The following is a 23658-nucleotide window of genomic DNA, read 5'->3' as shown; positions in this document are numbered from 1 at the left end:
TGTTGTTGTTGACCAAGCCATAACCCATTGAAGACATAGACTATCTATGTGTGATTGATTGATTGATCATTGAATGAGAAGACGAATGTGATGTAATGTGAGGTCTGAACATCACAACCGACCTTGCCTATTCAAGCTTATCATATCGAAATGTAGTCAGACACAGTCGGGTGGCTGTGCTATTGCCAAGTTGACATTCAGTCAGACTGACAAACCATCGTGTCACCTTGTAGACTACAAGACTTAAGGATACATGTAGTTTTATACTTGCGAATGACGGTGATGGTGTCACCATGTTTGGGCGTACATCTGGACACCACGAGTCCTGATTTGGAATTTGCGTTGATGTTGTGATCACAAATCGGGGCCCCAGCTGGTTTAGACCCTCTTCGTGGGTTTTTGACGACACCTTGAACGTCCCAACAATGACAGCTGTCCATCCATCTACCATCAGGTGTTGGTTGGGTTAGACAGCACACTACATTGATGGATGGTTCGTATGGTTGATCAACTGACCAATCATACCTACCTATGATAATACAAATTACAATAAATATATGCGAACCCTTTAAGTTGTACCCTTGAGTTCCGTCTTCCGTTCCACTACCATCATCAGTTCATTCTCAATGCTCTGAGTATCCAATCAATGATCACACACACACACACATAATCTATTACTTATTCAAACAAATAATACCTTTTGACAACAATCGTATTATATTAGCAACATCACCCATCAAAGAACCCAACAAACCATCACATCATCAACAACATCCGAGGTATGTGTGTTGCATGGGGGGTTGGTTGGCAGTGAAGCCTGAAAGCCTCGTGTTTTAGCTTTTTAGACAGGTCAAAGGTGCCTCCATTCATCCATCCCCCGCTATTTGGCGAGACCTGCAAAGCCCAGGCCCAACTCCATCAAACACATCTTAAAAGAGTGTGACCCTAACAAAAATCTCACCAATCACACTCGATTCATACTTTGAATTGATCAATCATCCAGAACCATTTTGTTGGACCCAATCCTTATTATTATCTCTTTGTTTTATTTATTTATTTATTAATTATTATCTGTATCAATCAATCATTAGATCAACCAATCACAGCACTTTGGTGTATTAGTTCGCGCTTAACTGTTCTGGCATTACATCAATCACAATCAACTATATCATGCTTAAACAAACGATACTGAAATGGACATCATCATTGGAGACTTATAAGAATGGCAATAATGCTGAAGCCTTGAAGATGTTAAAGTCTGTGGAGCCAACAGCAAAGATATTGTATAATATTGGAATCATTCACTTTAAGATGGGCAACTACAAGGAGTCAATCGATAATATGACTCACTCGACAGAGTTGGACAAATACTTGGCACTGTCATTCTTTATGCGTGGAGTCTGTTATCATCAGATGGACGACACTAGTCATGCCATCGTCGACTATGACGAATCAATCTCAAAACTCAGAGGACATGAGTTCATCGACTACACACAACTTGGACTTAGCTACAGACTGACGCTTACCGAGATACTGTTTAACAAGGCGTTGGCGCTGGGTCCGGCGGGCGGGTCAGTGGCGCAGCTGGCGGCGCAATGCAAGGTGATGCCATCTGATCAGACATATCGCGAGAATCTTAGACAGTTGTGCGAGGGACAGAAACAAAAGGTGAGGACGGCGCCACTGGACGTGCTGTTCAGGCCGCCCAAGGTCAACGACCAGGCGCCGCCAAAGATCACGGTGGAGGTGTCATCGCCAGCCATGTCGTCCGCCCCTTCAGCGCTCAAGACATCGGGAGAGCGACCACTGCCGAGCAAACCACTGCCCACGCCGTCACCAGCTGGCGGCGCAAAGCCTACAATCACTATCGACCCTCCTACACCACCCAAACAACTGCCCTCATCACCAAAGATGTCATCACCACTGCCACCCCCACCACCTCCCGCGCCGCTGACCGCCTCTGGCAAGCGACTGCCGTCCAGACCGATCAGCGCGATGGTCGCCGAGTCCAAGATCACGATCAAGTGTTACTTTGCCGATCGCAGACTCATACAGATCACCTCCAAGTGTACAGTCAAGGAGTTGAGACAAAAGATTGCGGCCAAGTTTGATGAGGCCGATACATTGGACATTCGCTACAAGTTGACAGACACAGAGTTCAGCGATATTATCACACAAGGCGACCTGGACATTGCGCTGCGGCTTGGTCTGCAGGAGCTCTATCTGACCAGACATGGACAGCCCAACCAGCACGAGGTGGAGGCTCCCATTCTCACACTAGACTCATTCATAAACGCGCCCCGATCACCGTCGCCAACACCAATGGCCACATCACCACCTCCTCCATCCATTCCAAAGAAGCCAACATCCCTTACAACCTCCTCAATTTGGTCGACAACAACATCCACAACACCAACACCTTCACCTTTAACATCATCATATTCTCCAGCGCCAACACCACCAGCGCCACCACTGAAGAAGCTACCATTCTCTCCACCTCCACCACCTCTCTCCTCATCACCATCAGCGTCACTGGCTCCACCACCCAAGCCACCATCAGTATCACTGTCCAAGTCTGCAACAATCACAACACCATCCAAGCCGCCAATGAGCGGCGTCGGCGGACTACGTGTAGCAACACGTCCAAGAGGACAAACAGCCGACAATATTAAGTTATTCGAACAGCAACAACAACAGCAACCTCAACCATTGAAGCAATCACCAAAGTCAATTAGAAGAGAACCAATGGATAGAGCACAACAGGCGGAGCAAGCTGACGATGAGGTGGCGCCCTCCAACAAGCCAGAACAACTTTCACATCCTTTCAAGCTCTGCGTCTCGCCCTCTGGTGAACAATTCTACCTCAACACCGAGACGGGCCAAGTCTCCTGGACGCATCCAGGGGGCCACCAATGAGCCCATTGCGTCAAGCCTTCCTTGCCATGCCATGCACACACACTTACACAAACTCAACAATTGCAAACATATATTTATATATAATTATAATTACGAACAACACGCACCACTTACAGTCTAATATATAATAACAATGTAACATCATTCACTTACTCCCAATGTGTGTGTGTTCACATTCATTCCAGTTCCAGTTCGTCCTATATTACCTAGAATCACTCTATTGTGTTTGGATGGATGATAAGGATATCCTTATTAAGGACTTATAGATACTACACATACGTCACATCACCAATATGTGATGTACCTCAAGATACGACCTCTTGAATATATATGGTCTTGAGTAGATCCACAAGGAAGTACTATTAAGTAAGAATATAAGTGTGAGTGTGTGGTGTGGATGTGGTTGGGGTTGGATGTTCATTGACACACACACACATACAGGCACAGAGACAAAGAGATACGTAATGGAATGTGGGACAAATGTCTGCAGAATGGACTACCACTCACCCCTCTCACGAGGCAAGTTGCATCTCTTGTCTTATACACTCATTGCTAATGACAACTTAAATGTAGTTTCATTGCTCATCCATCCATTAATTCATTCATTCATTCCAATATCAATCCAACAAACAAAGAACAAAAGTAATAATTATAATTACTTAAGTTATAACTCAAACCAACCTATTTATTTATTTATTTATTTATTTATTTATTTGTAAATACCAAACAAAAACAAACAACAAACAAGAATGTCCGAAATGCAACGATCAATGGAGTACCCTCCATCATCAAGCCAGGCAATGCCAATGGAGAGCGCTGGTGATTCTCAGGCAATGTACGAGAAGGAGCAAAACCTTCTCCGTTGGGAGGAGGAGTTGAGAGGCCGTGAGAGAAACTTGAATAGCATGGCTGGCAGTGCTGCACCCAATGCCAACTCAATGAACATGGGTACCGGTGCCTACCCCAATGCAAATGTTGCCTCAGCTGCCACATCATCAGAACTTCTTGGCTCTAGATTCTCCAAGTACCCAATTGCTCTCTTTGGATGTATGTATAAATTGATTAATATTATTTGGATTGAATAATGAATACCTAAAACAAAGGATATATATATCTAACAATTAATTAATGTATTCAATAGGGACAACAATCTGTTTGATTTGGAACTTTGTTTGTGGTATTGCAGTTATAGTTTACAGTGCCGTCAGTGATTTCTTCATTACCCTGTTCTTCATGTTGGTTGGTATTCCAATTGCATGGTTCCTCACTAGAAGATTGAATAGAGCCATCCACAATGGAAAGGCCAAGACACACTACTCTGCCATCCTAGCCTTGACTGGAATGTTATTGTTCAGTCTTATGTTTGCTCTTGGTTTCAAGTACTCTGGAATGCAGTATGTATTATTCACCTCTCTCTCACTCTATCAATCAAACAAACAATCAACTCATATTATTATCCTTGAATATCTCTAACTCATTACTCCTCTACTTCAATAATATAGCGGTCTCATCTGGATGATTTCCCTCTTCCACAACCACCACAAGGCCGTCGGTGGTCTCCACGTCATCTCCCTCTTCTTCTGGGTTGTCAACTGTGTTTTGATCTGTGGTGGTATCTTCAAGCTCCTTAGATTCGCCAACGTCAACAAGAACCGTGGCACCAACAACCTCGGTTTCCGTGGCTACCTTGGAAGCAGATAAACTGTCAGCCGGTGCTACACTACAGCCCAGCTACAGACTTCATTCTCACACACCTTTCAACAACTACAACAACCAAACCCTCACCAATAAACAATAACAAACTCAATCAACAACAAAAACCTACAACACTTGTTTGTGTACATATATATCATTGATATTGGACCATGGTCTTCGCTGGACCATTTGATTTACTGCTTGCCAAGGATTGGCATGTTGACGGCAACACCAGTCGAGATATCGTCGTCTCTCCAGTTGGAGGTGATGGTCTTGACCTGGGTGAAGAAGTTGACACCTTGCTTGCCATAGAAGTGCTGTATGATGATTAGTATTCTTGCGCATATGAGTGATTGTGTGGATGGATTGATGTAAACTTACAGAGCCACCAACAAATGATGCACGGGAGCCAGTGAATGAGAAGAATGGGAGTGGAACTGGGATTGGAAGGTTGATTCCGACTTGACCAACGTCGATCTCGTATTGGTACTTGCGGGCGGCGGCACCAGAGCTGGTGAAGATGGCAGTGCCGTTACCGTATGGGTTGGCGTTGATCATCTTGATGGCCTCGTCGAGAGTGTCGACCTTGAGACAGACCAACACTGGTCCAAAGATCTCCTCCTTGTAGCAGGTCATGTTGGGGGTGACGTCAGACAGAACGGTTGGTCCGACAAAGTTGCCCTTGCTGTACTTCTCTGGCACCTTGACGTTACGACCGTCGAGCAGAAGCTTGGCTCCCTCGTCGACACCGACCTGGATCAGCTTGTGGATGCGCTCCTTAGCTTGTGGTGAAATGACGGGGCCGAGATCGGCACCTTCGACTGAACCGCAGGTGACCTTGAGCTTCCTGGCACGCTCAACGAGCTCTGGGATCCACTTCTGGGACTCACCGACAAAGATGGCGGCAGAGAGAGCCATGCAACGCTGACCAGAGGCACCAAAGGCGGCACCAGTGAGGGCGTCAAGAGTGCGCTCCTTCTGAGCGTCTGGGAGGATGGTGGCGTGGTTCTTGGCGGCCATGTTTGACTGCACACGCTTGCCATTCTTGGTACCACGAGCGTGGATGTAGGTTCCAGCCTCGCCAGAGCCGACGAAGGAGATGGCGCGAATGGCTGGGTGGTCACAGATGAAGTTGACGGCGTCCTTGGAGCCGTGGATGATGTTGAGAACACCAGCGGGCACACCGGCCTCGATGGCCAGCTCGGCCAAGTACATTGAGGCACCTGGCACACGCTCAGATGGCTTCAAGACGTAGGTGTTACCACAGGCAATGGCCAATGGGAACATCCACAATGGAATCATAGCTGGGAAGTTGAATGGTGTGATACCGGCACAGACACCGAGTGGCTGGTTGTACGAGTAGATGTCGACGTTCTTTGAGACGTTCTCAACGGTCTCACCCATCATGAGGGTGGCGACGTTGCAGGCGTGCTCGACTACCTCGAGACCACGGAAGACGTCTCCCTTGGCGTCGGGCAGAGTCTTGCCCTGCTCCTCAGTGATGATGGCTGCGATCTTGTCCATGTTCTTGTTGATCAACGCTCTGTAGTTGGCGATGATACGCGAACGGTTGGAGACAGACACGTCTCTCCATGCTGGGAAGGCGGCCGAGGCGGCATCAACAGCAGCCTTCATCTCGTCAGCTGTGGCCAATGGCACCTTGGTGACCAACTCGTTGGTGGCTGGGTTCTTAACGTCCAACCACTCAGTAGTCTTTGACTCTACAAACTTTCCATTGATCAACAACTTGGTAGTCTATAGTAACATGTTAACATTCACTCATTCATTCATTTTGGTTCGCGAACGAACTTACCGAGGCCAAGTTGAACTGTGATGAGTGGAAGAATCTGACACCAGTGAATGTTCTGGCCAACTTTGTTGATGAAGACAACATCTTTAATCTAATATATTTGTATATATGTAATATATATAAGTTGCAAGAATGAAAGAGAAAGAGAGAGATAAATGGAAAGGTTGAGCTGAGGTGTGAGGGCAAATCTCAAGCTCACAGCCAACACACACACTCCAACACACAACTTACCCCAAAGGAAGGGAAGTCGACTGTTCCTTTCCCACTCATCCCCCAAAGATATTTAAAAAAAAATTGAACTTTATTGTTTTTGATTCAATTTCGAATGATCTTGACAAAAACTAACGATGATCATTCATACTTTCAATGACAATCTCATCCTTTGTCATTCTGTTGACATACATACTCAATGTCATAAGATTCATACAAACACACACTTATACATATAATTACAATTTATACATGTTCACTGATAATTGTTTGATTGATTGATTGATTGATTAACAATGTTTGAATGGTGTTGGCCCCCAACATTACTTTCCATTGATGGTGCTCTTGTGGTGGATGTGGGTCAGTCTTGAACAAAAAAGGCGACCAGTGACACTCAAATCACCCTTGCAAGGGGAAAACACAAAAAACCAGACGAAAGTTTTCTTTGTTTGTTTTTTGGTGAGCGACGACCGATGAATGAATGCAAGAGTGGATGGTGACAATGGTACATACCTGGCGCGACACTTCTGTATTGTGCTTGGTAACGATTTGCAGTCTCTCGCGATATTGATGTATGGATTGATTATTATCAAGACTAATCGAAGAAGAAACGAAAGACAGTTTGTTTGGCAAAATCATTCATAAATAATATTATTATTATTTATTACAATCATTCTTTATTTAGTTGGTTGGTTGGTCTCAGCACACACCCACACACACACACACGCGTCTGTTTGTTCTTTCGATCTTGACCTGCCCTCATTCATTCATTCATAACTTATAATATATTATATATATATCTTTCAAACAACTTATATTAGTCATAGTATATAATATATAATATATATAATGGTCATCCCACAGTTCTATGCAGGCAAGAGTTTGCTTATAACAGGTTGCACTGGATTCGTAGGAAAGGTACTGTTGGAGAAGATCATTCGTGATCTGCCATTGGTCGAGAAGGTGTATATTGTCATTCGTGGCAACGCCAAGGATCGTTTCGAAGATGACATCGTGGCCAGTCGCATCTGGGACGTGATGCGCGAGCGATTGGGCGGCAATGAGCAGTTCGAGAAGATGCTGCGCGCCAAGGTCATCCCATTGAGTGGTGACCTGTCAAAGGACGACATGGGCCTCTGTGCCGAGGACCTCAAGGTCATCTGCGAGGAGGTCAACATCGTTCTGCATTGCGCCGCCTCGATCGACTTCCGCGAGCGTCTGGACAAGGCCATCGAGTCGAACCTCTACGGCACACTGCACTGCTTCGAGGTGGCCAAGCGTCTGAAACATCTGGCCGCATTCGTGCACTGCTCCACCGCCTACGTCAACTCGAACCGCGAGGGCTGGCTCGACGAGGAGCTGCCCGTGCTCGACTTCAACCCCGAGGAGATGGTCGAGCTCATCATGAAACAGGACGTCTCCAACATCGAGAAGATCACGCCCAACCTGCTTGGCGCCTATCCCAACACATACACCTTCACCAAGGCCATCACCGAGCGTATCCTGGCACTCAAGCGTGGCGACATGCCACTCTGTTTCGTCAGACCCACAATTGTTGGAGGCTCCCTCAAGGAGCCAGTTCCAGGCTGGGTGGACTCTGTCGCTGCCGTCGGAGCTGTCATGCTCTACTGTGGTGTTGGACTTGTCCAGTTCATGAAGGGAGATGGTCGCATGGTTGCAGACATTGTTCCAGTCGACCATGTCGCCAACGCCATGCTTGCTGTCGTCCCCAACGTTGCATACCAGAATGCACTCAACATCTATCAGGTATGTGTTTCTATCGATCAATCAGTAAAGTCCCAACTCAAACTAACTAACATGTGGACACGCGACATAAACAGATTGGAACAAGTCACAGGAATCCAGTCGCTTGGAACTCAGCTGCATACTATGTATCAGAGTATTGGAGGAATCATACACCAAAGAAGAGCATTGCTCGCTCTTCGTTCGGCTTCCACACCAACTTGTTGATGTACGAAGCTCACTTCTTCATGAAGTATGGAATACCAAGTGTGATGCTACAGGTTATGGCGTTCGTCACAGGCAACGAGGAGACCAAGTCCAAGGCAGAGGCATTCAAGAAGATGACAAAGGCAGCACGTCTGATCACTGACACATTCCAGCATTTCACCGGTCACGAGTGGGTGTTCTCCGTGTCCACCCTGGAGAAGGTGTTCCAGGAGCACCTGGATGCCGACGATCGCATCCGCTTCACATGCGACGCAGCGCAGATCAACTGGCAGTCCTACTTCTGTCACTTCTGTCACGGCCTGCATAAGTTCGTGCTGAAGGAGGAGGGCATTCGCCCACCAACCGAGCTGCTCAACACATCGCTCATCACCAAGTCTGACATGCATCAGACTGGCTTCCTGCAGTGGGTCTTTGCCGACGTCTCGTGGGCTTACACATCGTACCGCCACGTCACCCAGACACCCCTGCCACCTCGCGCACCAGGCGAGATCCGCTCGTTAGTGATGAACTCGCCACGCGTCCAGATGGCCATGGAGAAGGTGTCACGCGAAGAGGGTGTGCTCGTCTCTGAGATTGAGCGTCGCGCCGCCCAGATCATGGACAGAATGCAGTCCAACCTCAACATCATGGTAGTTCGCGTGCTTGGATGGTTCCTCAAGAAGGTCTGGCGTAAGATCTACCAGGGCATCCACGTCGATGAGAAGGGCATTGAGGCAATCCGCGCCTCCATTCAAAAGTCGCCTGTGGTCCTCATCCCCAACCACCGCTCATACGTCGACTTCCTCATCATCTCGTACATCTTCTTCGAGTACGACTTGCCTCTGCCACACATTGCCGCCGGCGAGGACTTCCTGGGCATCATCATCATCCGCTGGTTCTTCAGGAATGCCGGCGCCTTCTTCCTCCGTCGCTCTTTCCACGGCGACACCCTGTACTGGGCCATCTTCTCCGAGTACGTCCAGCGTCTGGTCATCGACAACCAGCCCGTTGAGTTCTTCATTGAGGGCAAGCGATCGAGGACTGGCAAGTACTTGTACCCCAAGCTTGGCATGTTGTCAATGGTGGCCAACCCATTCTTTGAGAACAAGGTTCAAGACGTCCATGTTGCACCAATCGGCATCTCTTACGAGAAGGTGCTCGAGGGTGAGCTGTACTCCAACGAGATGATGGGCGAGTCCAAGACCAAGGAGTCGTTCAATGGCCTGCTGCGTGCCACCAAGGTGCTCAACATGAACTGGGGCCGCATCAACGTCGTCTTTGCACCACCCATCTCTCTCAAGCGTTACACAGAGACCGTCACTCAGGAGATCACCGAGGCTCGTCGTTTGCAGCCAGTGACTGAAGCTGCATCGCCAGCCAACCAACAGCAGGTGCCGACGCCAATTGCTGGAAACATCAGTGAAGGAGACTTTGAGAACCTGTCGTCCAACACTGGCAACACCCGCCAGCCCGGTCTGGCCTTTGATGCCTTCACCAACAGTGAGGACCGTCGTCTCCTGATCCAGCACCTCGGCTACCAGATCGTCAACGACCTGCAAAAGTCCACGATCGTCACCACCACCGCCGCCGTTGCCACCATCCTGCTGTCCTACCGTCGTGGAATCAACCGTGACGAGCTCATCACCAAGGTGGAGTGGCTGCGCGAGGAGATCTTCTCACGTGGCGGCGACGTTGCCTTTGAGGGTCCATCGGACGCGCTGATCGACCACTCGCTCAAGCTCATCAGCAACCTGGTGGCCAAGCGCAGAAACATGTACGAGCCAGCTGGCAGCCAGCAGACCAACACTCTCAACTACCGCAAGAACATCCTTGTGCTCAGCTTCTACAGGAACCAGCTGCTCAACCTCTTCCACTGGGATGGTTTAGTCTCATGCATTCTCTTGTCACTCTCCAACAGGATCAAGCAGCAGCAACAGAACACAAACAACCAGAGCAGCAGCACTCAATCACATTCGATCGATCAGGAGCAGTTGTTGAAGGACTTGCGATTCCTCTTCAAGATCACATCGATCGAGTTTGTCAACAGACCAGGTTTGGATACTGACGCCTTCATGCTGGCTCAGGTCGAGAAGATGGTTCAGCGCGGACTCATCTCGCAAGAGACCACTGGCGGCGTCACTAGATACGCTGTCAAGAACGACGGCATCGTCTCGTTCATGGCCAGCCTGTTCTGGCCAATTATCGAGGGCTACATGGTCGGATTCATGGCCCTGTTCTCAATCCAGCCACAAATCACCATCAAGAAGAACGTGCTGTTGCAGCGCATGGCCTGGTTCGCCGAGAAGATGTACGAGGAGGGTAACCTGAGCTACTACGAGTCCTGCTCAATGGAGCTGCTCTCCAACGCTCTGCAGCTCTTCATCGACATGCAGGTCGTCCAGAAGAAGAAGACCGTCGAGGTCGTCGGCAAGCGTACCACACGTCAGAACACCAAGAAGGAGCGCAAGCCCAGACGTAGCGAGCGCAACCAGGAGCCAGAGGAATACATCCAGCTGCTGCCTCAATACCAAGAGAAGGACGGACAGCTTCGCAATCTAGCCGATCGTCTCTCCAGCTACCGCAGAGTACTACCAACACAACAGAACGTGAGCTATCTGCAACGTGCTGTCGTTGAGGACTTCCCAATCCTGTCAAAGCTCTAAAGAGTCTACGTACTCGTCCATCCTCTTACGCGTCATATTACCACCTCGCCTCGTCCCCTCCCAAACTACCAACCCCAATAAACAAACACACCTGCGACTAAAGCAGCTAGCTATACTATCCTCTTCTTCTCTCTATTTCTTTGTTATTTACATTAGAGGTATGAGGTACATGCTGGAGGATTCCACCAGTTGTTGTTCAAGCCGTCGCTGTAGCGGATGGGGATGGCAGCCAACTCCTCGGGTGTGAGACCATCGATACATGATACACTGACGGTGTAGAACTGTCCAATTGATGGGATGTCACACTTGCTGTACAATGCCACTCCACATCTCTTACAGAAGTGATGTAGACCTGCACCTGTCAATGTATAAACAGTTGTATTATCTGCACCTGATACTATTGAGAAGTCCTCTATTGCCACTCTTGCACTCCATGCTCTTCTCTTTACACAAACTGTACAATTACATCTGCCTGATGATGACAAGTCCACTTTAACTCTTATCTTTACATCACCACAGTGACAACTAGCGTTATAAGATTTAAGTTGTTGTTGTTGATCAGACATGTCAAGTTGTTATATATATATTTGAAGTACTTGATTTAAGTTGTTGAACAAAGATACAGCAATTTGTGGAGAGTGTCCTTCCGGAAAAAGATGTGGACGGAAAATGGACTGTCGCACTTCCTTGACGCGTCCCCCGATAAAGAATTATTGTACAGGGTTAGGAACTAGTAACCACCACAACAACTGACATTGAACGGATGATTAGATCATTCACTTTAAACTTAGTCCCTACTCACTAGATTTGTGAATAAGACGGGATTGTATTCGTGTTCCTTTCGCAAGTTTATACTTTGGCATAAGGTGTGCAGACAGACAACCTTTTGCAGACGAGTGACGAAAGAAACAATGATAACTTAAGAGTGCCATTAGTTCAATCATTCAATCCATCAATCAACAGGACAGTCAGTCATACATATTGTTCATTCAACCAAGTAACATCACTCACTCACTCAATCACAACAATCATTCACATCACATATGATACATAATGGATCAAACAAAGTATCAGCATCAGAATATCAACGACGACGACGACGAACTGGATAGTAGATTGGTCAGTGGTGCTATACTGGAACCAGACACTGCTGTTGCATCAGGTGGATATGAAGATGACAATGAATCATCACCTGACTCTGCCAACACAACAACCACCGCCACAACCCCCATCGACTTGGAGGCAGCCACATCCACACTGGAAGATGGAGCCAACGATGACGATGACGATGATTTCGACGACTTCCGACTGCCCTCAAACCCCTTACTTCGCACATTCTTCCGAGTAAGGAATAGCAAGGTGTCAGTTCTGGTATCCATCTCGGTGGCATTGTTCTGTGACATGGTCTGCTATGGCCTCGTCCTGCCCATCCTGCCAGGTGTGATGGAGGAGAAATATCATCAAAGTGAGTCGGTGACAGGTGTGCTCTTTGCCATGTTCTCAGCCGGCTCCATTATATCTACACCTGTGTTTGGATCACTCTCTGACAAGATTGGACGCAAGACACCATTCCTCATTGGCCTCATCTCACTGATAGCTTCAACACTGATGTTTGCATATGGCGAGTCGTTGTGGATACTGTTTGTCGCAAGGTTTGCTCAAGGTGTCAGCTCTGCTGTGTCCTGGGTCGTCGGTCTTGCGCTCATTGCCGACATCTACCCTCCAGAGAGACTAGGTACAGTCATTGGATCAGTGGTCGGTGGCAATGCCATCGGTGCCCCTGTTGGCCCACTCATTGGAGGCATACTTTATGAACACTTTGGCTATCGTGTGCCCTTCCTAGTAGCATGTGGCATCACTGCATTCGACCTATTCATCCGACTGGTGTTCGTATCCGACGACGCCATCAAGCGACACAAACAAAGAAAGGAGGCACATGTTGAAAAGAGTCTCAAGGCACAGGACAAGGATGGTGCCAAGGCTGCGGCCAAGGAGGCCGCTCGAGGACAATCATTCTTCAAAATGGCGTTCAACTTCAAGGTCATAGTCCTGTGTCTGACCATCATCATACAATATGCATGCTTTGCCGCGCTCGAACCAACCATCCCGCTATACCTCAAGCGCACATACAACTCATCATCCACGGTGATCAGTCTAATGTTTGCCACAATGACCTTGCCAGCAGTATTTATAGCGCCACTCTCTGGCAAGCTGGCAGACAAGGTACTTGGACACTTCCGCACTGTACTTCTCGGCATGGTCACAGTCATATTCGTATACCCATTCATCACATTTGCTAGCCACCTTTGGGAGACCTTTGTAATTGTGTTCATATTGTCAGCGGGTCTGATTATGACCAACACACCTCTGATGGCTGTGTTGACTTTGACCATCGATCCACATCAGTATAATGAACACAATGGAAAGATTGCATCATTGTTCAATTGTTGCTTCTGCATTGGATTCTTTGTTGGACCCATCTTGGGCTCGGCCATCATGGATCATGTTTCATTCCGTTGGTCAAACATTGTCTTTACAATATTATTGGCAATACTATCATTGTTATTCTTTATAACATTCATCAAGATTATATTAACAAGCAAGTTTGGTCCACCTCAAACATCATCATCGTCTGAACCACCATCAAACACTACATCTGATCATAAATCTGGAGATCAAGATATATTATTGGATAATATTGTTGAACATGAATGATTGATTATTCAACACAATGTTGACTACATCGATCAGTATGTCAACATGGTAATAAATATTATTAATATATTTATATTTATTTGGAGCTTGATATCCTAGGGACCTGCTTGTTGTTTGATTGATTGATTGGAATTATTCCAAACACGTTATCCTTCAATAGGGGCGTACTGACTTCTCTTTATATAGCGCATGATGATTTGGACGATTACCACTATCACAATAACGCCTCCAATGGAGCCCGCGACAATGCCTGCTATTTGTCCTCCATTCGATCCACCTTTAGCACAGATTTCCGAGTCACTTTGAACTGTACAACTATCAATGGCCGAGCAAGTAAATAGCTGATTATTTCCATTCTTGGTGATATTGTTCATTGTTAAGTTTCCATGTAAACATTGAATATATGTTGTTGAAGATGATTCATTAGATGGACCAAATACTACATTGGAAAGAGACACATTAGAGCCCCAAATGTCCAATACAGCTGGTTTTCCAACTTCATTGAGGGAGAATGTGCTGGAAGACATTGTGAGATTGACTCTTTGGACTAAAAAGAGTTGTCCAGTGCAGTTGTTGCCATTGAATGAGGAGCAATCAATTGTAGCATTCAATGAAAAGAGAGATAGTAAATTGGCAACATTGGAGTTGCCGCTCATTGTTGTATTAGTGATGATAATATCATTATAATACGCATTTATAATTGAAGTGAAATTGTTGTTGCTCGCTGTCCTAGATGATTGATTATCAATGAAGGAGCAATTATTAAGATTGAATGAGTCGTATCCAGAAACGAATATCATGTTTTCGTCGAATGTGTTTGAGAGGAATGAAGTGTTGACAATCATTTGGGTGCCACCGTTTGAACCAGAGAACAGGTATTGGACATTATTATTTGATATGATCACATGGTTGAGCACAAGGTTGGATGGGTAGATAGAGAATATTGATGTGTGCGATCCATTGATATTGGATATGAGTCCACCGTTGATGGTGAGGTAGTTGGTGTCAATGTCATCAGCTATCACGTTGAATAGTGTTGTTGAGTTGAAGTTAACAAGTGTGACATTGTTGAGTGTAATATTACAATAGATAACAGATGCGTATATTGCCGGTTTCTGTCCATTCCTAATTGTTATATTGTTGATAGTAATGTTTGTTGCCAAGAAGTCGTTATAAATATTGTTTGAGTATAGTAATATAAATTCTCGAGTAGTGTAGTTTAGGTCAATTATTACATCACCTCCTGATAAAGATGATGCTGGACCAATGATAATGTTGAGGGAGTATGGGTTTATGTCTGAGTTGGGTTCAGTTTGGTTGGTTGTCGATACTAGTGTCCTGGGAGTAGACTCCGCTCGCCAATACAATATTCAATAAAGAGTAGGTTGGATTTGGGATTAATGATTTGTAAGATTTGAGTGCTGCTTGGATATTGGCACATGATTGATTGTTGTTTGAATAAAGTCCACATTGTAATTTAGTATTGGTTGATGATGGGTCAACATATATGGTTGTCATTGAAAATATTTGACCATCACTCGTGTTGTACAAACACAACAACATTACAATTGATACATATAATAATATTTTTGCCATCTATTTATCTTCTTTCTTTATCTCTAAGTTGTATGTTTGATAATAATAATATTTAATCTTGTACAAGTAAGTATATTGTTGGTATGAATCATTGAGTCCCAGTTTAATCTACTATTTACACCAATCAAACCCTTCAGATTAGATATTTTTGAGTGTTTTGATGGGAAACTGATCATAAAAATATCTTAATTGTGGACGAATCAATCTTGAGAAAAAGTTAACATGTTCATTGATGATAGAGTATTTATCATAAATAAAATGTTGGGATGATTCCAATTACAAGATATATTAACAATGAATTGAGGATAATATTACTTTTATCTCCCTCACTCTATCACTCATTCTTTTGGAATAGGATTATGTAGTCATTTTACTTGAATTTAATTCATTCCTTGTCGTGTTGGAACTTGGTTTTAGACAACATTCGATGGTCTGCCAGCTGTTATTGTTGTTCTTGTGATTCTGCCCAGGGCAGTTGGAGTTTTTCAAATTATTTTGCCCACACATACACAACAATGTAATCATACACACACAAAACTAATTCAAACAACGACAAAGTCATCATCTCATTAATTCAATCGTGATTGATTACAAATACATCCAACATACATTTATATACATATAATTTATACATATACAACAAGTTTATTATTTATTTGTATTATTACCCTTATTAACATCATCAACAACAACAACAGTTTTCAACTTGCTCTACTACTTTATATATCATTTGTAGTTAACATTTATTATAATATACATATACATACATTCTAGACATCTACAAGAATGAACTCACTTATTAGAAGAGTAGAGAAGATACAGAGAGAGACTGTCGATGCCAAAGACAAGAACAAGGAGCTGTTAAAGGAGGGTGATGTCGATGCCTTCACTCTGCTCCGAAAGAAGATAGGTCTAGATATCAAGGGTATCAAAGAGGTATGTTTATCATTCACATATATATATATATATAGCATCATGCTCATACTAACTCAATCAATATGATATAATATACAGTTGATCAAGGAGAGAGATGAAGCAGAGATTAATATGCCAGGCTCAGTTAGAACTGTTGAGCTGTCACATCACATTCGTAAGGCAATAATGGATATTAAGGGAGAGGCACAAAAGTTGCAGAGAATGTATGATAAAGCTCAGGACAAGTACACCAAGAAGAACAAGGAGAATGCAGAGAAGCAGCAGAGACTCGAGTTGGACAAGGAGGTGTGCGAGCTGGTCTGGAACCACATCAAGGAGTTGGAGTTGTTGAACAAGAAGCGTGGAGGTGATCGCAATGCCTTCATCCCAATCGACCCATCCGCTGCCACCATCAAAGAGTTGCCAGACATTGACAATGATGACTTTAGAGAGCTTAGGAGAAATGATCAAGAGATTGTAAGTTAGTTATACACGACTTCATGATGAAGTCTCGAGAGGCAGTGCAGTCATTCTAATCAATCAAACAATCAACAACAACTCTTTATAGGATCGCAACTTGGAGATCATTCAAACACATCTTGTGGAGACCCACAATATTGCTCAGAACATGGGTTCTGCTGCCAAGAGACAGGGCAAGATGCTCGATGACCTCAATGATAGAGCAGATGTCCTGGATGAGAAGCTTGAGAACATCAACGTTAGACTAGGCCAAATGATCAAAGATGTAAGTTATTCAACTCAATCATTCAATCAATCAATCAAACACTAACAACTCTTCTTCTTTTTGATTCATTCATTAGGTCCGTAAGGCAGACAGATTCATTCTAGATGTCATCCTTCTTTGTGTACTCCTGGGCATTGGTGGATTGATCTATTCATTCGTTAAATAATCAACAAGTTCACAAGATATCAATATATATATTATATAATAACCAATCAACCAATCATTCAAACAATCAATCGTACCATCTTTGTATTACCATTCCCTTTTGGCGTCGTGGCGTCCACTTCTCCTTCATTCCTTCCCTTATCAATTAGTCAATAAACTCACTATCCTTAGTGCACTTGTTGACATTATCCTCAAGACATACACATACACATAGACCATACCCAGACCAGTCAACCCAACAACAAAGATACCAACAACAAACCAACGGCAGAGACTCTGAACATTGGCTTAGTTGTGTTCAATGACCCGGTGATACTATTTGACAGTTGGATGCCCCAACGGCAATGTGTGGGACCAGAAACCACCCCCACATCTTTTATGGGCGATTTTGGAATGAACTGGTGTGTTTAATCGGGTTGCCATCATACACGTTGTTGGGTATTGATGTGTTGTGTGTTTCATTTATCATAGCCACTCACATGATTATGTGTGACGATGATGATCAATAAGTTTGATATGATGACTACCACCCAATCCTGGGATGCCTCCCATACCCATACCAACATATCCAATCAACAACAACCTTGCAAATGTACTCAATCATTCTCATTGTGTCCTCATCCAACACAAACACAAAACATATATAAATTACTCTATCTCTATCTCCCATACATTGTATTGCTAGCATAAAGTGAGTGGACACACTAGGTGGAGGAAGGAAGACTCACTTACCGCGCTCAAAGTCCAAATTCAGTCACAGAACAAAGTCACCTGGAACATCAAAAGATTAGATATTAATAATAATACAGAGTGGATAGAGATATAAGATGTCAAGCCAACCAGTTATACTATCTCCAAATGAAAAGAGTATGATCTGGATCATTTGGAATCATCCCAACCAACCCCAACCAACCCAAGTCCTAACCCTCATCAATCAATCAATCAATCAATCAATCAAACAGAGATTATAGAGAATGTATTGTCACAGAGGAAAGAGGAGGGAAAGGTCATTGSCCAAGATAGTACCAATCAATGATAAGATAAAGAAGGATGCAAAGAAGCCGACTGAGGAATTGACATTGATCCTTGGAATGAATAGGATGTTCATATTCAAACCAAATGGAAAACTGGACGAAGATCATCATTATCTGGACATTGTAGAGATAAGCAGTCCAAAATGCCAAGAGATGGCAATCCGGTTCAAGAACAACGACACGCTCAAGTTCACCACAGCCGACACTGACAACATCCTAAAGAGTCTACATTACTCATTCGTCAACACATTCCCGGCACTCACCATCGGCAAGGCATTGATCTTCACCATCCTACCCGAGTCCAGGATATTGCCAATATTCCAGGCCAACAGTAAGTATCCGGACACTCGTCCGGACACTCAATCAATCAATCACATCATACTTACTTACACTCGATCAATCGATCACAACAAAGTAAACAAGGACTCGACAGGACCATCACCTCCATGTGGATCATTCGCTATTACATACAAGTCGGTCTGCGACTTTATGGGCATTGCACCATTGTTGAGCGTGATCTGGGACATTGAGAACTTGTACCCATGCAACAATGTGAAGGAGTTCAACTTGAATGAGGTGTACCAATGCACACCATATGATGTTCGAGCTTTGATAATGTCATTGGCCTACAACAATTACTTCACATCATTGGTGTCCAGCAACTTCAAGTTGTCCACCGAGGAGATGAATCAACTTACAGAGACAGTGCGTGTCAGCTCGGCACTTCAAAAGCTTCACCTCAACAACATACAGTCATCCAAAGAGTCAATCATGGCAATGCTCGCCGGTCTATCCGAGAACAAGACCATCAAGTTACAACACATCAATCTCAGCAACAACATCCTCGAGGTATGTGTTGGGTGGACCTGGAATCATGCCACTTCCATCCCATAAACTAACATTCTACCCTCCAATGTCGACTACACAGAGCAAGGGCATAGTGGCGCTTGGCACAACAATCCAGGCATTGCCAAGTGGACTGACTTATATCAATGTGGAGAATACATCGAGTGCTGGCAAGCCAATGGAGGCATTTTTCCACTCTTTGTTGGCATCGCCATCTGTGTCAACTCTGAACTTCTTGTCGATTAACAACAATAAGTTGGAACTTGCAGGAAGTGGAGCACTATGTCGCTTCCTCTCCAAGGCAACCGCACTACACACATTACAAATGTCCAACACCGGACCAGTATACAAAGAGCTCAAGAGCGGCAACAACTCACTCAAGGTGCTAGACTTCTCAGGCAACAAGCCATCATCGAGCAAGGAGACCATTGTCGATTTGTTCAGCTTCCTCAAGCAGCTGCCAGCGCTCACTAGCATCAATCTGGCACGATTGTACTTTAGCGAACATGATTTGAAACAGTTGTTTGGACCCGCCACATCGTTGATCAAGGCGGCCAACGTCGACTTGTCTGATAACGACCTGGGCGACTCGGGCATCATCAGGCTGTGCGAGGTCATGTATCCAAACACCAACCTCAGACATCTAGCAATCGACAATAACTTCAAGACATCACGATCAAAGCTGCGTGTTCGTGCTGTTGAGGCACTCTGCAACCTAATCGAGGACAATGTGACGATCGAGTCATTGTCCATCGCATGTACCAGTGGCACGAGGGGACTCAAGAACGACCTTGTTCCATTCGTTCTATTGCTTCTCAAGAACGAATCGTTGGTCAAGCTGGACATCAGTGGCAATGGTATTGGAGACTCTGGTGCGATGGCGCTGGCCAAGATACTCTGGAAGAATCAGACACTCAAACAGATCAAGATCGATGGCAATGACTTCTCAATGGACGCTCTCAAGATCATCAAACAATCAATGAAGCGAAACAACAAGTCGGTCACATTGCTCAACATGCCGTTGTTGGATATCAACGCCATACTTCTTGGCGACAAGTCCACCACTGGTCAGGACAAGACACACAAGGCTCTGATCGAGATACAGAACTTGATCAACTCTAACGTCGCTCATCAATTCAAATATGTTCCACCGCCACCTGAGCGCACGGGCGCGTCATCTCCCGCGCCACCAGTGCCCATGCGACAGAGTGGCAGCACACTTCATGTCCGCACAGGATCAAACTCCAGCTCATTCATCAAGCCGGCCGCGGCCAGTCCAAAGCCACCAGCAACAATCGACATCACAAAGAAGGTGGCCACAGGCGTTCGAGGACCACTCTACCCAGGACGTCAACTACAACAGAGTGACTCATTCGTGCCACAGAGGGGAGGAACAATCAACGGTTCCATCGAAATGCCACCCATCGTCGCCAAGTCAATCACACAGTTGTTGGCCAAGGGCACCAAGGTGCTTGGCATCTTCAGGACATGTGCCAGCGCCAACATGCTCAAACAGATCAAGGCACGATTTGAAGCGGGTGAGGATGTCGACTTGGAGGGAGTGGAGCCAGACACGGTAGCCGGTGTATTGAAGGGCTACTTCCGTGAGCTTCCAGTGCCCCTCTTTGCCGAGAACATTCACGATCGCTTCTTCCTGGCATCAAGACAGACGGCACTAGATGAGAAGATAGCTGGCTACCGTGATATTGTTGAACTGTTGACGCCACTCGAGGCCAAGATGGTAAGGAAGTTGTTTTACCTTCTGCACTTGATCGCGTTGGAAAAGGATGAGAACATGATGTCAGCCGAGAACCTTTCGATATGTTGGGCCCCCACACTCTTCCGATCGTTCTCCTCAGACCTGTTGCCCATCAACGCATTCCTCATCCAGCACTACTTTGACATCTTTGATCCAGAGAACGCGCCAGCTGCCAAGCCCCGTCTCAGTGTAACCTTAGCCACATCGACCACAAACGAGGGTGTGGCAGCATCACAGCTATCACCAAACAGTATCAATGGCAACAACAGTCAAGTGTTTAGCAGTGGCGGCACGCCGTCGTCGACATCACCACCTGGCTCACCTTCAATGGATGGCAATATGACACTGCGAGGCAAACGATTCTCCAGAATGAATCGACTATCCTACTCGCCAAGTGTACCTCGTGCGCGAGGCAACTCATCATCAAACTCGCCCGCTTCTGAAGGCTGGAGCGAGTCTTCTCGAACCGTATCATCCCTATTCCAAGATGAATGGGAGATCCCAGTGCCAGTCAACATCAGTGAATGAGCGAGTACATTCTACACAAGTTATTACTATTCTATTTATAATGTTCAATGAAGAACAACAACATGTTGTATATTAAATTAATTATGATCACTAGGATGTTGATTGATTATGTACATGTACATGACAGACTGACTGGCAGGAAGGCTTAGTCACATCCACCACCTCCACCTCCGCAGTCTCCACCACCGCCACCACCGCAGTCACCTCCTCCCGAGTATCCACCTCCATCTCCACCACCAGAGAAATGACATCCTCCAGAGTATCCAGTGTCTATTCCAATGTTGCTGTCAAATGTAAAGTCGGATGATGGAGAGTCACTGAACCGAGCATTCGGGTGAGTCTGGTAGTATGCAATCCACTTGGCTCTGCGCTCTAACTCTGCCTCTCTCCTTGCAGCCATCTTCTTCTTTTTCTCCTCCATCTTTTGAATTCTGGCTTGGTCGTCGATTACTTTCTTGGCAGCCTCTTGTTCGTCTTCCATGTGTCTGATAGGGTTGGTACTATACCATGGCATCCAACAGAAGATGATTGACAGGAGGCCAACAGTGAGTTGTACCCAATATCCATCGGCAGGTAAGAATGTCTCTGGCTCATTCTTCATCCAGAAGTAGCAATCATTCGCTGGATTCTTCAATGAATAGCAGTACTTTGAATCTTGATAAGCAAAGTACCAGAATGTTACAAAGTAGCCAAGTGTGGCGCCTGACAATATCATGCCAATGATCCAAAAGGCCTTGATTGGACGATGAAGTCTATCAATCTTTCCCTTACATCTCTTCCACATAATAACAAATACCAACTCTACAATCCAAACAATAATGGTCATTGCCAACATTATAACAGTTGGTATAAAGGTCTTCTTGAGATCTCTATAAGGTAAACGTCTACGATCCTACTCATTCACATTCAATCAATCAAACAAACATCATTCAACAAGTGAGAGAGAATAGAGTGGAGAAAGACAGAGAGAATGAGAGAGAATGAGAGAGAGAATGAGAAAGAGAGAGAGATGAAGAAAGATGAGGAGATGAGATTGTTGAGTTCTCGGAAATACTGAGATCCTAGAACTAACTTACATCCACGGGATATACACCATCCCACCAATATTGTGCATTATTAAACTCGGATATGTACCAAGGACAGGCAATAGATACAATACAAAGTATAAGTATAATTATTACTAGGAGTAAATGAAATCCAACTGCATTGCTGAATCCCATTGTTGTTGTTTGTTGTTTTGTAGGTTTGATTGATTGATTAATTGATTGATCGATTATAACAATATTGTTATATATATATCTCTATCTCTTTCTTATATTGTTTGTTGACAATACAATACCATGGGTAAGTTGTTATTTATCTTGGTGGCTTAAGTGATGAGTTATGTGATTGATCAATCAATCCCCCCTGGTTGTGTGAATAGAGGGGAGGTGGGGCTGTGGTGCAGTTATGGGGCACGACCTTGCTCGCACATCAAAGAAGAGAGATATTTTTAGTGATGGTGTGGTTTGGGTGAAGCTTATCAAAAAAACACACTCAAGTGTTCTGATTTGGGGAGGTGTAGGTGAATGGAATGATGGAATGGTGTAAGAGGAGTATATGGTGTGTGATTCTTTCAATCTTTGCAATCAAAGATTGATTCTATGTACGAGTGAGTGTACAGATTGGTGTAATGTTAAATACCTCTTGAACGAAGGGACTAAACCAGGGTAGTGTAAGTGGGGAAGGAGATAACCTAGTCCCCATAATTTTWATAATTATCTTGATTAATTTGATAAAATCAAACCAGGGACAATCTTAGTACTTTATTTAATTACTTTTGTTTTGCATGGCTTGGTAGTTGGTGCAGTTGTTGTAGGTGGATGAGTTTGGACAATTGTTGGTGGATGAGTTGGTGGAATTGTAGGTGGATGAGTTGGGGCTACTGTAGGTGGATGAGTTGGGGCAACTGTTGGTGGCATTGTTGGTGGATGTGTTGGAGCTACTGTAGGTGGATGAGTTGGGGCAACTGTTGGTGGAGCTGGAGTGTTGCATGGCTTCTTAGTTGGTGCAATGGTTGGTGGAGCGGTAGGTGGTTGGGTTGGTGGCTGGGTTGGTGGCTGAGTTGGTGG

General features: G+C 45.1%; 8 protein-coding genes across 8 annotated transcripts; 6 read left to right on the top strand and 2 right to left on the bottom strand.

Moving 5' to 3' along the window:
* Positions 1–1170: 1170 nt before the first annotated feature.
* On the top strand, positions 1171–2916 carry SAMD00019534_105130 (hypothetical protein; the record flags this gene model as incomplete). Its single annotated transcript, XM_012894351.1, has 1 exon — positions 1171–2916. One exon carries the CDS (start codon positions 1171–1173, stop codon positions 2914–2916), a length of 1746 nt encoding a protein of 581 aa, XP_012749805.1.
* Positions 2917–3653: 737 nt separating this feature from the next.
* On the top strand, positions 3654–4617 carry SAMD00019534_105120 (hypothetical protein; the record flags this gene model as incomplete). The annotated part of the gene is made up of 3 exons (XM_012894350.1): positions 3654–3963; positions 4058–4310; positions 4419–4617. Coding segments are annotated over 3 exons (762 nt in total), but the record flags the coding sequence as incomplete, so codon positions are not given.
* Positions 4618–4805: 188 nt separating this feature from the next.
* On the bottom strand, positions 4806–6505 carry SAMD00019534_105110 (hypothetical protein; the record flags this gene model as incomplete). The annotated part of the gene is made up of 3 exons (XM_012894349.1): positions 4806–4928; positions 4993–6366; positions 6425–6505. The coding sequence occupies 3 exons, from the start codon at positions 6503–6505 to the stop codon at positions 4806–4808; spliced, it is 1578 nt and encodes a 525-aa protein (XP_012749803.1).
* A 975-nt stretch (positions 6506–7480) lies between these two features.
* SAMD00019534_105100 (hypothetical protein) lies at positions 7481–11244 on the top strand (the record flags this gene model as incomplete). The annotated part of the gene is made up of 2 exons (XM_012894348.1): positions 7481–8398; positions 8473–11244. The coding sequence occupies 2 exons, from the start codon at positions 7481–7483 to the stop codon at positions 11242–11244; spliced, it is 3690 nt and encodes a 1229-aa protein (XP_012749802.1).
* A 1053-nt stretch (positions 11245–12297) lies between these two features.
* Positions 12298–13959, top strand: SAMD00019534_105090 (hypothetical protein; the record flags this gene model as incomplete). Its single annotated transcript, XM_012894347.1, has 1 exon — positions 12298–13959. One exon carries the CDS (start codon positions 12298–12300, stop codon positions 13957–13959), a length of 1662 nt encoding a protein of 553 aa, XP_012749801.1.
* Positions 13960–16341: 2382 nt separating this feature from the next.
* Positions 16342–17381, top strand: SAMD00019534_105080 (hypothetical protein; the record flags this gene model as incomplete). Its single annotated transcript, XM_012894346.1, has 4 exons — positions 16342–16491; positions 16570–16947; positions 17039–17215; positions 17292–17381. The coding sequence occupies 4 exons, from the start codon at positions 16342–16344 to the stop codon at positions 17379–17381; spliced, it is 795 nt and encodes a 264-aa protein (XP_012749800.1).
* Positions 17382–18567: 1186 nt separating this feature from the next.
* Positions 18568–21547, top strand: SAMD00019534_105070 (hypothetical protein; the record flags this gene model as incomplete). The annotated part of the gene is made up of 3 exons (XM_012894345.1): positions 18568–18745; positions 18830–19263; positions 19343–21547. 3 exons carry the CDS (start codon positions 18568–18570, stop codon positions 21545–21547), a joined length of 2817 nt encoding a protein of 938 aa, XP_012749799.1.
* Positions 21548–21692: 145 nt separating this feature from the next.
* On the bottom strand, positions 21693–22331 carry SAMD00019534_105060 (hypothetical protein; the record flags this gene model as incomplete). Its single annotated transcript, XM_012894344.1, has 1 exon — positions 21693–22331. One exon carries the CDS (start codon positions 22329–22331, stop codon positions 21693–21695), a length of 639 nt encoding a protein of 212 aa, XP_012749798.1.
* Positions 22332–23658: the final 1327 nt, after the last annotated feature.

This window comes from Acytostelium subglobosum (genome assembly GCF_000787575.1).
Source record: "Acytostelium subglobosum LB1 DNA, scaffold: scaffold27, whole genome shotgun sequence".
Taxonomy (NCBI): Eukaryota; Evosea; class Eumycetozoa; order Acytosteliales; family Acytosteliaceae; genus Acytostelium; species Acytostelium subglobosum.
Note: the sequence above shows the minus strand (reverse complement) of the source record. Positions and strands in the feature narration are given on the sequence as shown.